Source organism: Panicum hallii, chromosome 9 (genome assembly GCF_002211085.1).
Source record: "Panicum hallii strain FIL2 chromosome 9, PHallii_v3.1, whole genome shotgun sequence".
Classification (NCBI taxonomy): domain Eukaryota; kingdom Viridiplantae; phylum Streptophyta; class Magnoliopsida; order Poales; family Poaceae; genus Panicum; species Panicum hallii.
In genome coordinates, this window is record NC_038050.1 from 33,794,643 (window position 1) to 33,811,128 (window position 16,486).

Below are 16,486 nucleotides of genomic sequence, written 5' to 3' on the forward strand. Positions count from 1 at the left end.
TCGTGTACTGGAAGGGCATGGAGCCCTCTGAGCTACTCAAATATGACTCCCGCCTTGTGGCCTTTGCACAAGAATTGCCTTTTCAGAAAGGCAAGCCCCTCTCTGCCATTGCGGTGGAGGGAGAAGGCAGGACATTACTCATCGACTAAAGCTCCAGAGGAGAGTTTTCGTTGCAACATCACGTCTACATGGCCTCCCTGCACGAGCATGACGACGATGATGAACCAGGAAGAGAGTACAACGATGATTTACTCGCGGATGTCTCCGCCGACGAGCACATGGCAGATGCCCCTCAAGATGAAGACGAGGATCATAGGAGAATCCGGAGGATCAAGAATGCCAAGCATGCCAAGTGTAGGCGAAACATGGAAGCCCACGCACGGCACCCACCTCACCGCAGAAACCTCAACAGTGCCTTCACTGCAGTTGATGATCGCCAGTACAACACTCCGATCGGGAACATCATAGAAGTAGCTTTGTTAATTCAGTGGTTATCCCAAAACCCAAAGACCGAGAGGCTGTTGCATCTCACACGACGCACCAATGTTCAACTAGACTAGTGGGACCCCATGCCATCGTTGCAACGCAGCTGCTCAAGATCGGAGCATCATGCAAGCTCCATCCCAAGGTTAATCACAGTCTAGGAGGAGGACCCAACCCTCGAGGGAACGACACCCGCCACCACAAACAAGACAATTGGGGTGGCCACGGACACCAGCACGCCTAGCAATCTGCATGCGGCCACGCTGACCAAGAAGTCCAACAGTCTCCACGTCAGTCGGGCAACCACCATGTCATAAGGCCTCAAGCTGGCAGTGATCAACGAGGGCCGTGATGCTCGAGACATCATCGACTTGAGACACCGCAAGTGCGGCGGTGATCCATGCGACATCAATGATAGTGATGGCTTCCCAGCTTTCACTTGCAACATCACCTCCTGCGATTGCCCAAGGGAGTTCAAGCCAGTCAGCATCACCAAGTACGATGGCAACCAAGACCCACGTTAGTGGATTCGCTGCTACTCCACCACCATTGAAGTATCGGATGGCTCCAACACGACCAAGGTTATCTACTTCCCGATGGTGTTGGAATCCAAACCGCTCACCTGGCTCAAAAGCCTCAGGCCAGACTCCACTGACTTCTGGGAGGACCTGAAGAAAACCTTCATCGACAACTTCCAGGGCTCCATGCTCTGCACAGGTACTCACCATGACTTGTCACAGGTCAAGCAGGAGGAGAACGAGACCCTAAGGTCCTACACCAGGCGCTTCTTCGAGATGCGTGCCACCATTACCAACATCACTAACAAGGATGTCATCCACTACTTCCAAAACGGCCTCGGCTCGAAGAACATCTACCATGACTTCGGCTGCAATAGCCCTAAGACTGTTGTGGAACTCCGCGACATGATGCAGTGATGGGCCGACTAGGAGGATGAGGAGAACGAGCGCTTCCCCAAGCGCAACAATGACAAGCGCATCAACACCAACCGCTCCGACAAAAAGCCAATGGAACTACTTGGAACCCTCCTGAAACCGTGTCACACCCGGTTTAGGAAAGATAACCGAATGCATCCCATATGTGCGCCAGGATCAAGTTTCGCACATACAGTAGACGTCACAAGCGAATATCCGAAGCAATGCATTAACGATACAGAGTAAAAGTACTTTATTACATGACCGACAGTCTTTATCTTAAACGAATAAACAAACATCGATAAATAGCAGCGGACTTCAACTTCATAGGCAGTTGACTGGGAGACACTCGCCTAGAATTCTCCAATATCTTTAGGAAACTCCGGAAAGTTATCTTGTTCTGAGCAGCATTGGTTTTAATAAAGCAAGCATGAGTACAATTATGGTTGGTACTCAGCAAGTGGAGTAAATTATATGACATGCAAGGCCAAATCAAGGATAAGCTGACATGGTTTGACTGCGATAAGCATTTTAGTTGGTCAAGTTTTATTTAGCAAGCATTAACTAGGTTTAAGTTTATACCAACCCTTATACAAAATACTGATAAAAAAAACATCAACATCAATCAAAGAACAACAGCTTAACTCATTCTCCAAGTTCAATTATCATGTGAGGGTCCAAGCCGCTCTTAACCGTGAGCACGGCTGATATATCAGTTTTCACTCTGCAGAGGTTGTACACTTTACCCACAGCTCGTGTTTCCCTTGATGCCCGGGTTTGCAAGGCCCTTAAATACTTCCAAGGTGAGTGGCAGGGATTCACTACGACACCTTTACAAAGATTCCCTAACTTGTATTGGTCCGCTATGGTTTCAGGCCGCAGTGGTCATAACCCTCCCTAATGAGGAAGACGCCTTACCCAAGATCATATCTACACCTCAAGAGGACCGAGCTATACCCCATCAACGCACTCCCCTCTTGCCCTTTCGGTAAGACCTTTACAAGCCAAGGTTTCTAATTAATTAGCCAAGACCAGAGCCATGTAGTATTGTGGTTGTACTGTTTTCCTGGGTGGTTCTCCATGTTCCAATTCATTCAATAATCTTATTTATCGCCAAAACAATATTCCGAGGACATGATGGATACAGGAGGCAGCAAGATTTCCAACCATCCAAAATCTACTAATAAGCAACTAGCGAAGCTATAACATAAATAAAACAACCCAGGTTTAAACAAGGAAGTTAAATAGAATCTAGTCATATCCTTAATTGGGTTCCATCATATTCTAGACACATGCATGCATAAAAAGTAAAGGTGTAATTGGGATATTAATAGGACGGAAACATGATCAAGGACCACTTGCCTTCGTTAGCAAACTGCTGCTGCTCAGGAAATTCCTCAAAGTCTTGACCCTGCGAATCCTCGAACTGCGCACCGTCTATCGTGACACACGAGCACATACAACCAAACAAACACAATAAAATAAGAACAGTACACCAATCAATGAAAACAGAACAAAATAATATTTTAGAAACATTGCATAAGTCATAAGGATCGCGTGAGCGCAAGAATCGATGAAAACGGAGATAAAACGGAGAAGTTAGGGCTAAAGCAGGGTTTCAGGGGCTTATCTGCGAAAGATTTGGATCTAAAAGGACCTAAAACAAAGAAACCAGGGGCTAGATCATAATTAAACCCTAGACTGAGGGGTTAGAACGCTAAACCAAGGAATAAAGGATGGCGGGTTCTATTTTGGAAATCTACAGGGGGCTAAACAGAAAATAAAGGACCTAAACGCGAATACTTTTGAACTAGAAAGGACGGCGGGTTGATTTTGGGAAAACTTAAGGGCTATTTTGCAAAAACGCCTCGGTTGACCGGTACTCCGCTCGGTTGACTCGGGTCTAGATTAGATCGGGGCCGTCGGACCTTGATCCGACGGTGGGGACGCGGGGGAAACGACTGAGGCGGCGGCGGGGCACGTCGCCGGCGGCCCGAATGGCGGCGCTCGGCCGGACTTCGCCGGGGAAACGCGATAACGCGTTCCCGGCCTCGGTTTCGAGCGTGGTTTGGATGGGAAGGTAGAGGGAGACACGGGGAATCCAATTAGGGGTTTGTGAGGGAGAGGTGGCGACCGAGGGTGACGGCCGGCGGCGATTCGGCAGCTCGGAGGAACCGGCGAGGTCGCGCAGCCACGGGAGAGCCAAGGGGAAGGAAAAGGAGGAGCCTGCGAGGGTCCTCACCACCGTGCGGAGCCTCAGGGGCGGTTGATCGATGGCAGGTGGCAGCGGAGCGGCGGTGCGGCGGCGGCCCGAAGTGGTGATGGCGGCGGAGCTCTTCGGGCTAGGGTTTTGAGCGCAAGGCGGCGGCTGCAGCTAAGGTTTAGGGGCGCGGGGGTACTGGCGGCGCTTAAATAGGGGCGGCCGCAGGCGCCTGGGCGTGCGGGCCCGAGGCGGAGGCGGCGCGGGGGAGCGGGTCAAGCTCGGACCCGAGCTCGAGTCCGACTTGGGCGCAGGGGAGGAGAAGACCCCGACAGGTGGAGCCCTCCTGCCAGTGCCAGAGAGAGAGAAAGAGAGGGGGAGCGGAGCGAGCGGATCGGGCTGGGGGCGAGGAAGTGGGCCGCGCGCGAGGAACTGGGCTGGAACGGGGGAGTCAGCCGCGCGCGCGTGAGGGAAAGAAAGAAGGGAGCGAAGGGCCGCGGCCGGCTGGGCCGTGGGAGTTGGCGGGCTGCGCGTGGGGAAGAGAGAAGGAAGGAGAGGGGAAAGGCCGTGGGCCGGGCTGCAGGGAGGGGAAAGAGAAGAAAGGGAGAGGAGGGGAGGTGGCCTGCTGGGCTGGGCCCAAAGGAGAAGAGTGGGAGAGGGAAAAAGAAAGAAGAAAAACAAATGCTTTAGAATTTGCGACAGAGATTTGAATTCAAATTTAAACCAAATAACTGCCAAATAAACTGCAACCAACGAAATAATGCAAAGAACATGAGATGCACAATCATATGGTCTTCCCTATATTTATTTTTATACTTTAAGAAAATTGTTTATCCAAAAAATCCTATAACCCTTTAACCTATCATGTTATTCAATTTATGTTTGTACTTTGCAAAATTTAGGGTGTTACAAACCTACCCCCCTTAAAAGGAATCTCGTCCTCGAGATTCGGCTAGGCTAGCAAAGAGCTGGGGAAATTCTGCCTGTAACTCATCCTCTCGTTCCCAGGTAGCCTCATCCTCTGAATGGTGACTCCACTGAACCCTGCACATCCGTATTCTCTTACTCCGGGTAATTCTCTCTGCTGTGTCCAGTATCTTGACCGGGTGCTCCTCATAAGTCAAATCCTCCTGTAAATCCAGTTCCTCCAGTGGCAACTGCTCGTCAGGTACTCTCAAGCATTTCTTCAACTGAGAGATATGAAACACATTGTGCACGTCTGACAACCGTGCAGGTAACTCTAGTTGGTAAGCCACCTCGCCTTTCTGTTCTAGAATCTTGAACGGACCAATGTAACGAGGCGACAGTTTCCCTTTGACCTTGAACCTGCGCAAACCTCTGATAGGTGACACCTTCAGATATACGTAGTCCCCTTCCTCGAAAGTCAACTCTCGTCGTCGAGTGTCTGCATAGCTTTTCTGCCTCGACTGAGCCACCTTCAGGTTCTCACGAACAACCTGTACCTGCCTTTCAGCCTCTTTAATAATCTCGGGCCCAAACAACTGACTTTCACCCATCTCACTCCAATACAACGGAGTCCTGCACTTCCTGCCATACAGTGCCTCAAACGGTGCCATCTTTAGACTAGCCTGAAAACTGTTGTTGTAAGAAAACTCTGCAAACGGCAAACTCTTATCCCAACTGCCTCCATGTTTCAATGCACAAGCTCTGAGCATATCCTCTAACACCTGATTTGTCCTTTCGGTCTGCCCATCAGTCTGTAGATGATAAGCGGAGCTGAAATTTTACTTCGTATCCATTGACTCATGCAACTTTTGCCAAAATCGAGATGTGAACTGAGTACCTCTATCTGATACTATCTTCTTGGGTACCCCATGCAAACACACAATTCGAGAGATGTACAACTCTGCCAATCGTGAACCCGTATATGTAGTTTTCACCGGTATAAAGTGAGCCACCTTGGTCAGTCGGTCCACTATAACCCATATAGAATCGTAACCATCTTGTGTACGTGGCAACCCCACAATGAAATCCATACCGATTTCTTCCCATTTCCACTCCGGCACCTTCAAGGGCTGTAACAAGCCGGCTGGTCGCTGATGTTCTGCCTTAACTCTCTGACACACGTCACACAATGCCACGTGAGCTGCAACGTCACGTTTCATGCCATACCACCAATACCTTTCCTTCAAATCCTGATACATCTTAGTACTACCAGGATGGATAGAATAAGCCGAGTCATGAGCTTCCTGCAAAATTTTCTCTCGGAGGTGGTCCACATCTGGCACACATATCCTCTTTCTGAACCATACTGTTCCATGTTCATCTTCAATAAAATCTGGTGCCTTGCCTGCTTCTATCATTTCCTTTATCTCCTGTATCTTGGAGTCCTCAAGCTGACCCTTTCGTATATCTTGCTCGAGGGTTGGCTCCACTTCTATAGTGATTCCTTCCGTATGAGCGACGAACCCCAGGTTGAGTCGTTCAAATTCCTTGTACAATTCCTGAGGCATCTGACTAATCATCGTCGCGTTCACATAGCTCTTGCGACTCAAGGCATCAGCAACCACATTTGCCTTCCCTGGATGGTAGTGTATCTCCAGATCATAATCCTTGATAAGCTCTAACCATCTTCGCTGTCTCAAGTTGAGGTCATTCTGAGTGAAAATATACTTCAGACTCTTATGACCAGTGTATATCTGGCATGTGTGACCCAGCAAATAATGCCTCCAGATCTTCAAAGCATGCACCACTGCTGCCAGCTCCAAGTCTTGTGTAGGATAGTTCTGCTCATGCTTCCTTAACTAACGGGACGCATATGCAATCACATGTCCCTCTTGCATCAACACACAGCCAAGACCTTGCTTAGAAGCATCACAATAAATGTCGAAACTCTTGTGAATATCGGGCATAGCCAACACCGGTGCGGTCGTCAGCCTTTTTCTCAATTTATCAAAACTGTCTTGGCATGCCTCTAACCATTCAAACTTCTTGTTTTTCTCTAGTAACGAAGTAAGAGGTTTCACTATCTTAGAAAATCCTTCTGTAAACCTCCGATAATATCCTGCGAGTCCCAAGAAACTTCGGATCTCCGACACGGTTGTAGGCGGCTTCCATTTCAACACATCTCTGACTTTTCCTGGGTCTACTGCAATACCTCCGTCTGTGATGACATGACCCAGAAATGAGACCTCATTCAACCAGAATTCACACTTAGTGAACTTGGCATACAGCTGATTGTCCCTGAGTTTCTGCAGAACAAGCCTTAAATGTTCCTCATGTTCCTCCTCATTTTTGGAGTACACCAGAATATCATCAATGAATACCACCACAAACTTGTCGAGATACTCCATGAACACTTTATTCATCAGGTACATAAAGTAAGCTGGAGCATTAGTCAACCCGAACGACATCACCGTATATTCATATAATCCATATCTGGTAGTGAATGCTGTCTTGGCAATATCTGAAGGTCGTATCCTCAGCTGATGATAACCTGACCGCAAATCAATCTTTGAGAATACCTTAGCTCCTTTCAACTGGTCAAACAAGTCTTCTATACACGGCAATGGATACTTATTCTTGATAGTTACCTCATTCAAGGCCCTGTAGTCAACACACATCCGCTGTGTACCATCTTTCTTTTCAACGAATATTACGGGTGCCCCCCAAGGTGAAGAGCTAGGACGAATGTAACCCTTACCTAGCAATTCTTTCAGTTGTTTCTTAAGTTCCTCTAACTCACCAACTGACATTCTATATGTCCTCTTGGCAATAGGTGCAGTACTAGGTAAAAGATCTATGATAAATTCAATGTCACGTTCAGGTGGCATACCTGGCAAATCATCAGGGAAGACATCCGGGTACTCGCTGACAACTCTGATATCCTCCATCGAACTTGCCTTCAACTGATTTACTGCACAATCTGCTGCTGACGGGAGTGTTGCAACAAACTCAAATCTTTCTCCTTCCTGGCTAGTGAGAACCACTGATCACTTGGAACAATGAATCACTGTGTCGTATTTTGTCAACCATCCCATTCCGAGAATAATATCAATACCACTTGACGGCAGGACTATCGGGTTTGCACAGAATTCCTTGCCCATGATTTGTATTTTTACCCCGAGACATCGGTACACAGCCCTCATATTTCCCCCAGGTGAATTTACTAACATGGAACTAGGCATGGTGCATAAGGGAATGGAGTACTTAGCAACATATTCTGCAGAGATGAATGTATACGATGCTCCAGAATCGAATAAAACTGATGCAGGGGCGGAGTTGACAAGAAACATACCGAACACAACGTCCTGAGCTTCCTGAGCGGTCTCCGCAGCGACATGATTTACACGCCCGCGGATGTAGTTTTGCTGACCCTTATTGCTCTGGGGCGTCTGCGTGTTGTTTCGGGGCTGTTGCTGCTGCTGCGGTGTCTGCCTCTGTCCGCTGTTGTTAAACTGGCCTGGAGTGTTCTGGCCATTTCCCTTGGGACAACGGTTTGCATAGTGTCCCGCTTCACCACATCGGTAACAAGTATTACCACCAGCGGGAGCAGTGGCATTGTTTCTCATCGGTGTGCCTGTAGGGGTGCCCTGGCGATTCTGCTGAAAGTTCGAATGCTGCACCGACTGACCTGCATGTTGAGCTTGCTGCTGTTGTTGACCTTGTTGGTTGAAGCGCGGGTACTGACTCTGCCCGAAGTTGACATTCTGTCCTCCTGAGCGGAAAGGTGTTCATTGCAGGGCGTTGAAGCGAAGATGTGCATTGCTGCTGAACTGCGTCGGTGACTCGTACTTTCTCTTCTGCTCACCCATCTCCTTGCGAGCATGCTCCACCATGATGGCTTTGTCCACCATCTTCTGGAAACTGTCAAAAGTGTGCACCATTAGTTGATATTTGATAGGACCAATCAGGCCCTCCCTGAAGTGATCCTGCTTCTCCTCATCATCTGCGACATCTGCAGGGGCATAACAAGACAGTTGGATGAACTTGTCATGATACTCGCTCACGGACATTGCCCCTTGTTTCAATGCAAGGAACTCCAGCTTCTTGAGTTTCATCAGGCCCTTGGGTATGTGCTGCTCCCTGAACTTGCTTCTGAACTCCTGCCAGCTGATAGTGTCGGGTTGTCATGAGCTGCTGTGCAAGCATCCCACCAATCTGCGGCGGTCCCTTCCAGTCGACCCGAGGCATAAAGGACCTTCTCCCTGTCGGTGCACTGGGCGAGGTTGAGCATCTTCTCCACGGTCTTGATCTAGTCATCAGCTTGAAGTGGATCCGATGAATGAGAGAATGTGGGAGGCTTGTGGCTCATGAACTCCCTGTGCATGTCCCTTGCTGGTGGTGGTGGAGGTGGTGGGGCTTGGTTCATCTGAGCCTGCATGTTGGCGATGGTGTTCACCATGTTGGTCAGCAGCTGAGTCTGAGCGGCGAGGAACTGCTCCATCCCTGCGGGTGGCGTCTGGTGCGGTTGGCTTGGTGGCGGGTTGGGGTTGGTGTTGGTGCGCGCCCTCCGTCGCGGCGCTGCAGGCTGATCAACTCCTGACCCGGACCTGGTGTTCACCATCTGATTGGGTTAGAGAAAGGAGACTCATGAATTCAATCATGGAAAATGGATAGGAGCAAGGGCAAGGTAAAGATGGTAAAACAAATAGATATCCCTAAAATTTTGCTAAACTATATATTGGTATTAATAGCTTGATATGGTTGTGGTCATCACTCCACAACCTATCGCAATCAATACAAAGATCCAAATCACATCATTGTCACAAAACCAAGCACACTTTCACATTAATCTAATTTAACACACTATTAAGACCGTTCGTACTAGCGATTACAAAGACTCTTAGAAACTCCTATCTAGAAAGAAAATTTACTCCTATCTTAATTCCTAGAACTATCCTCTAACGATAGCTGGTGCGGTAGCCGGGCTCTCCGTAGTGAACGCACTTGCGAGGGGGTGACTAAGGCAGGTACTCCCTCGGCTCGTCACTGTCGTACTCCGGGGGTAACACAGGATCTCCTCTCAGTCGAGCCTCTAGAATTGCCTTCTCCCTGATAGTCTTCAGCAGCTTTTCCTTGACCTCCAGGATCTCTATCCCGACTGCGTCTAGATCCGTGCTGAGAGCGGCGACCAGCTCCTGAGTAGTATCCATGAGCAGGCTTCCTTCCCCAGGGGGTGGGGCAGGAATCTGCGCACAAGTAGCTCCCCTCTTGCGCTGTGGAAACTGCTGAAACTCAGTGCCCTGGAGCTCTTCCTTGTAAGCGTAGCAAAGGAAGTAGAGTGCCCTCCTGGCAGCTTCACTAGTCACTGCCTCCAAAGTCCTCCTAGGCACCTCGTCAATGTGCTTGGACTATTCCACCCAGCACCCAGGTCTCTCATCCGGGATGCAAATCAACACTGACACCAACAACTCTTCCTCGTGCTGTGCATTCCGGAACAAGTGGGCCTCAAAATGTGGCTTCCGCGGAAAGCCAATCCTCTGCATGGCCCTCTAGAGAAGCGCGGGGAATGGACCCTCAGCAGATTCCAAGTGAAGTATCTGCTTCTCATAGCGAGGCTCAGGTGGTGGTGGGTTTGTGGCGACAGCTGGCTCTGGATCATCATCTGGATCGTCATCGTCATCTCCTGGTGCATCGGAGTCATCAGCATCACCCTTATCCTTGTCTCCATCTGCGGCACCTGAATCACCACCATCTCCTCCTGCAGGGCCCTCATTGCTGCCACTCGAGACCTCTGGATGGTCGTCTGGCAACTCCATGGGCTCCTCCTCATTGTCGGTGTCCACCCATCCTCCATTAGAATGGTCGTAGTGGTGGTCATCCTCTAGGTCAGACACCTCCTGCGAGTGATGAATCAGATGCGGTGGTCCACGGGTGTTCTTACGGGCAGTCTGCCTAGTCCTGACCATCTGCAACAGAAGTGAGGGCAGCACAAGATAGAGGACATTTAGAAGAATGCGATGAGTCACCTTAAAGCAAGATTGCATTTTTGTGAACATCAACACACTTGAGAGACAAGCATGAGTTCAAGGAGAAAAGGACAAAATTAGTGATATAATCAAGAAATAAGCAGATTTCAAAAGCGAGCAGGCACAAGCTTGGCTACTAAGCAAGATAAGACTTAAAACTCGACCATTACTAGCTAGACTAACGTCCTACAGTCAACCTGGCTCTGATACCACTTCTGTCACACCCGGTTTAGGAAAGATAACCGAATGCATCCCATATGTGCGCCAGGATCAAGTTCCGCACATACAGTAGACATCACAAGCGAATATCCGAAGCAATGCATTAACGATACAGAGTAATAGTACTGTATTACATAACCGACAGTCTTTATCTTAAACGAATAAACAAACATCGATAAATAGCAGCGGACTTCAACTTCAAAGGCAGTTGACTGGGAGACACTCGCTTAGAATTCTCCAATATCTTCAGGAAACTCTGGAAAGTTATCTTGTTCTGAGCAGCATTGGTTTTAATAAAGCAAGCGTGAGTACACTTATTGTTGGTACTCAGCAAGTGGAGTAAATTATATGACATGCAAGGCCAAATTAAGGATAAGCTGACATGACTTGACTGCGATAAGCATTTTAATTGGTCAAGTTTTATTTAGCAAGCATTAACTAGGTTTAAGTTTATACCAACCCTTATACAAAATACTGATAAAAAAAACAACAACATCAATCAAAGAACAACAGCTTAACTCATTCTCCAAGTTCAATTATCATGTGAGGGTCCAAGCCGCTCTTAACCGTGAGCACGGCTGATATATCAGTTTTCACTCTGCAGAGGTTGTACACTTTACCCACAGCTCGTGTTTCCCTTGATGCCCGGGTTTGCAAGGCCCTTAAACACTTCCAAGGTGAGTGGCAGGGATTCACTACGAGGCCTTTACAAAAATTCCCTAACTTGTATTGGTCCGCTAAGGTTTCAGGCCGCAGTGGTCATAACCCTCCCTAATGAGGAAGACGCCTTACCCAGGATCATATCTACAACTCAAGAGAACCGAGCTATACCCCATCAACGCACTCCCCTCTTGCCCTTTTGGTAAGACCTTTACAAGCCAAGGTTTCTAATTAATTAGCCAAGACCAGAGCCATGTAGTACTATGGTTGTACTGTTTTCCTGGGTGGTTCTCCATGTTCCAATTCATTCAATAATCTTATTTATCGCCAAAACAATATTCCGAGGACATGATGGATACAGGAGGCAGCAAGATTTCCAACCATCCAAAATCTACTAATAAGCAACTAGCGAAGCTATAACATAAATAAAACAATCCAGGTTTAAACAAGGAAGTTAAATAGAATCTAGTCATATCCTTAATTGGGTTCCATCATATTCTAGACACATGCATGCATAAAAAGTAAAGGTGTAATTGGGATATTAATAGGACGGAAACATGATCAAGGACCACTTGCCTTCGTTAGCAAACTGCTGCTGCTCAGGAAATTCCTCAAAGTCTTGACCCTGCGAATCCTCGAACTGCGCACCGTCTATCGCGACACACGAGCACATACAACCTAACAAACACAATTAAATAAGAACAGTACACCAATCAATGAAAACAGAACAAAATAATATTTTAGAAACATTGCATAAGTCGTAAGGATCGCGTGAGCGCAAGAATCGATGAAAACGGAGTTAAAATGGAGAAGTTAGGGCTAAAACAGGGTTTCAGGGGCTTATCTGCGAAAGATTTGGATCTAAAAGGACCTAAAACAAAGAAACCAGGGGCTAGATCGTAATTAAACACTAGACTGAGGGGTTAGAACGCTAAACCGAGGAATAAAGGACGGCGGGTTCTATTTTGGAAATCTACAGGGGCTAAACAGAAAATAAAGGACCTAAACGCGAATACTTTTGAACTGGAAAGGACGGCGGGTTGATTTCGGGAAAACTTAAGGGCTCTTTTGCAAAAATGCCTCAGTTAACCGGTACTCTGCTCAGTTGACTCGGGTCTAGATTAGATCGGGGCCGTCGGACCTTGATCCGACGGTGGGGACGCGGGGGAAACGACTGAGGCGGCGGTGGGGCACGTCGCCGGCGGCCCGAACGGCGGCGCTCGGCCGGACTTCGCCGGGGAAACGCGATAACGCGTTCCCGGCCTCGATTTCGAGCGTGGTTTGGATTGGAAGGTAGAGGGAGACTCGGGGAATCCAATTAGGGGTTTGTGAGGGAGAGGTGGCGACCGAGGGTGACGGCCGGTGGTGAGAGGCGGCTCGGAGGAACCGGCGAGGTCGCGCGGTCATGGGAGAGCCAAGGGGAAGGAAAAGGAGGAGCCTGCGAGGGTCCTCACCACCGCGCGGAGCCTCAGGGGCGGTTGATCGACGGTAGGCAGCAGCGGAGCGGCGGTGCGGCGGCGGGCCGAAGCGGTGATGGCGGCGGAGCTCTTCGGGCTAGGGTTTTGAGCGCAAGGCGGCGGCTGCAGCTAAGGTTTAGGGGCGCGGGGGTACTGGCGGCGCTTAAATAGGGGCGGCCACGGGCGCCTGGGCGTGCGGGCCCGAGGCGGAGGCGGCGCAGGGGAGCGGGTCGAGCTCGGACCCGAGCTCGAGTCCGACTTGGGCGCGGGGGAGGAGAAGACCCCGACAGGTGGAGCCCTCCTGCCAGCGCCAGAGAGAGAGAAAGAGAGGGGGAGCGGAGCGAGCGGATCGGGCCGGGGGCAAGGAAGTGGGCCGCGCGCGAGGAACTGGGCTGGAATGGGGGAGTCAGCCGCGCGCGCGTGAGGGAAAGAAAGAAGGGAGGGAAGGGCCGCGGCCGGCTGGGCCGTGGGAGTTAGAGGGCTGCGCATGGGGAAGAGAGAAGGAAGGAGAGGGGAAAGGCCGTGGGCCGGGCTGCAGGGAGGGGAAAGAGAAGAAAGGGAGAGGAGGGGAGGTGGCCTGCTGGGCTGGGCCCAAAGGAGAAGAGTGGGAGAGGGAAAAAGAAAGAAGAAAAACAAATGCTTTAGAATTTGCGACTGAGATTTGAATTCAAATTTAAACCAAATAACTGCCAAATAAACTGCAACCAACGAAATAATGCAAAGAACATGAGATGCACAATCATATGGTCTTCCCTATATTTATTTTTATACTTTAAGAAAATTGTTTATCCAAAAAATCTTGTAACCCTTTAACCTATCATGTTATTCAATTTATTTTTGTACTTTGCAAAATTTAGGGTGTTACAAACCGCAAGTCAAGCCAGACCATGAAGTCGCGGCTGTAGAGCACAACTCACGTGGCAAGAAGTTGGGGAACCAGCAGGATCAGTTTGAGAAGATCCTGCACAAGCAATGCCCGATGCACCTGAAGTCTAAGCACACACTCTTCCAGTGCATCAGCCTCCCTGATCAGGATGAAAAGGGGAATGACAAGGAACACGAGGAAGGAGACACGTCGAGGGGCCAGGGATATCAAGATCCCAAGAGCGTCATCAATGTCATCTTCGGCGGCGACGACAGCTTCCCAACCTAGCGCACGTAGAAGCTTACTCTACGTGAAATCTTATCTGTCAAGCTAGCCATACAGCAGCCCTTGAGATATAGCAAGGTCCCAATTTCTTTCCCTCGAGAGGATCAGTGAACCAGTTTCTCTGAGCCGGGAAAATTCTTGCTTGTTCTGGATCCTATAGTGGCCAGTTCATAGCTCACCCGAGTACTCATCAATGCTGAGAGCGGCCCCAACCTGTTCTTCACGAGTACTTTGAAGAAGATGGGGCTGGACAACTCCAAGATGTTCACCCCAAGTAAGGCTCCATTCTACAGCATCATTCCAGGAAATGCGGCTACACCGATTGGTTCAGTACCACTACCAGTTACCTTTGGGACAAAGGGAAACTACCGTATGGAGTACATCAAGTTCGAGGTGGCGAACTTCGAGTCCTCATACCACACCATACTCGGCAGACCTGCTCTGGCCAAATTCATGGCCATACCCCATTATGTCTACCTGCTTCTCAAGATGCCGGGCAAGATAGGGGTCCTCACCTTCCGCGGTGACTTGAAGAAGTCGTACGATTGTGATCAAGAGGCAATCGAGTATGCCTCGATTACACGCGTGCCAGAAGCTTCATCTGTAGTTTTCACGGTCGTGCAGTAGCTCTCCCAATCAGAGATGGTGATTCCAGCAATACCTTCACAGAAGAAGCTGGGCCAGTCGGCGGTGAAGCCCAAGATCAGCGATGTTGGCGTGAAGACCATCCAACTGCAGGAGGGCGGCTCATCTAAGACAGCACTCATCAGAGCCAGGCTGGATGACAAATAGGAACTCACGCTCGTCAACTTCCTTAGGGCTAACTGTGACATATTTGCGTGAAAACTAGCAGATATGCTAGGGGTGCCCAATGAGTTGATCGAGCATTGCCTAAAAGTCAATGCAAAAGCCACCCCCAAGAAGCAACGACTGCGCCGGTTCTCCCCCGACAAGAGGGAGGCCATCAAAAAGGAGTTAGCAAAACTACTTGCGACTGGTTTCATTAAAGAAGTCTACCACCCAGAGTGGCTAGCTAAACCTATACTTGTTTTGGAAAAGAATAATAATGAATGGAGGATGTGTGTGGATTACATCGATCTCAACAGGCACTGCCCAAAAGATCCTTTCGCGCTCCGACGCATCGATCGAGTCATCGACCCCACGGTTGGCTGCATCCTGCTCTCTTTTCTTGATTGCTACTCGGGCTACCATCAGATTGCTATCAAGGAAGAAGACCAGATCAAGACAACATTTATCACCCCGTTTGGAGTGTACGCCTACAAGACTGTCCTTCGGGCTGAAGAACGTACGAGCTACATATCAGTGAGCCATCCAGCTTTGCCTCGCTGATTAGCAACATTGCAATGTTGAAGCTTACATGGATGACGTGGTCGTACAAGACCAGAAATCACGATGAGTTCATCTCCGACCTCGAGGAAACCTTCAACAGCTTGCGCAAGTTCTAGTGGAAGCTCAACCCAACCAAGTGCATCTTCAGCGTACAGCAAGGGAAACTACTTGGTTTCATTATCAGTCACCGAGGAATTGAAGCCAACTCGGAGAAGATTACTGGCATCACAGACATGGGAGCTCCACAGACAATCAAGGACATCCAGAAGCTCACAGGGTGCATGGCGGCCTATAACAGATTCATCTCATGACTTGGGGAAAGAGGATTACCTTTCTTCAAGCTTCTGAAGCGGCAAGACAAGTTCCAGTGGACAGAGAAGGCGACGCAAGCACTGGAAGATCTCAAGCATCATCTTTAGTTGACATCCATCCTCACGGCTCCATTACCAGGCAAGATCCTACTACTATAAATTGTCGTGACTACTCACGTCATCAGCACAACCATCATGGTCAAGCGCCCCGAGAAAGGCCATGCATTAGGTGTGCAGCGCCCAGTGTATTTCATCAGCGAAGTCCTCTCTGAATCTAATGTTCGTTACCCATCAATTCAGAAACTTCTCTACACTATACTCATCACCTCTAGGAAGTTCGCCACTATTTTGTCGAATACAAGATCTTAGTTGTCACTGATTTCCCATTGGCGGATATACTTCAGAATGCCACTGGACGCATCTCCTAGTGGGCAGTGGAACTAGGGGCTCTCAGCATTGACTTCAAGCCTCGCACCAAGATCAAGTCGCAAGCACTAGTCAATTTCATGGCAGAGTGGTGAGAAAATCAAGTTGCAGCTCTAGCCAACATGCCCGAACATTGGCTCATGTACTTTGATGGTTCTCTCAAGCTCGGAGGCAGCAGCGCAGGAGTTCTTTTCATATCTCCAACAAGCGAACAGCTCAAATACGTCTTCCAGATACTATTCGAGGTCTCCAACAACGAAGCTGAGTATGAGGCATTACTGCATGGGCTCCACCTGGCAGTCTCTCTTGGTATCAAGCAACTACTCGTCTACGGCGACTCCTTGCTGGTAGTTCAACAAGTCAACA

At 49.1% G+C, this 16,486-nt stretch overlaps 1 protein-coding gene across 1 annotated transcript; it reads left to right on the plus strand.

The window, feature by feature from the left end:
• Positions 1–14,273: 14,273 nt before the first annotated feature.
• On the plus strand, positions 14,274–14,660 carry LOC112873009. Its single transcript, XM_025936040.1, has one exon. It carries the CDS (start codon positions 14,274–14,276, stop codon positions 14,658–14,660), a length of 387 nt encoding a protein of 128 aa, XP_025791825.1.
• Positions 14,661–16,486: the final 1,826 nt, after the last annotated feature.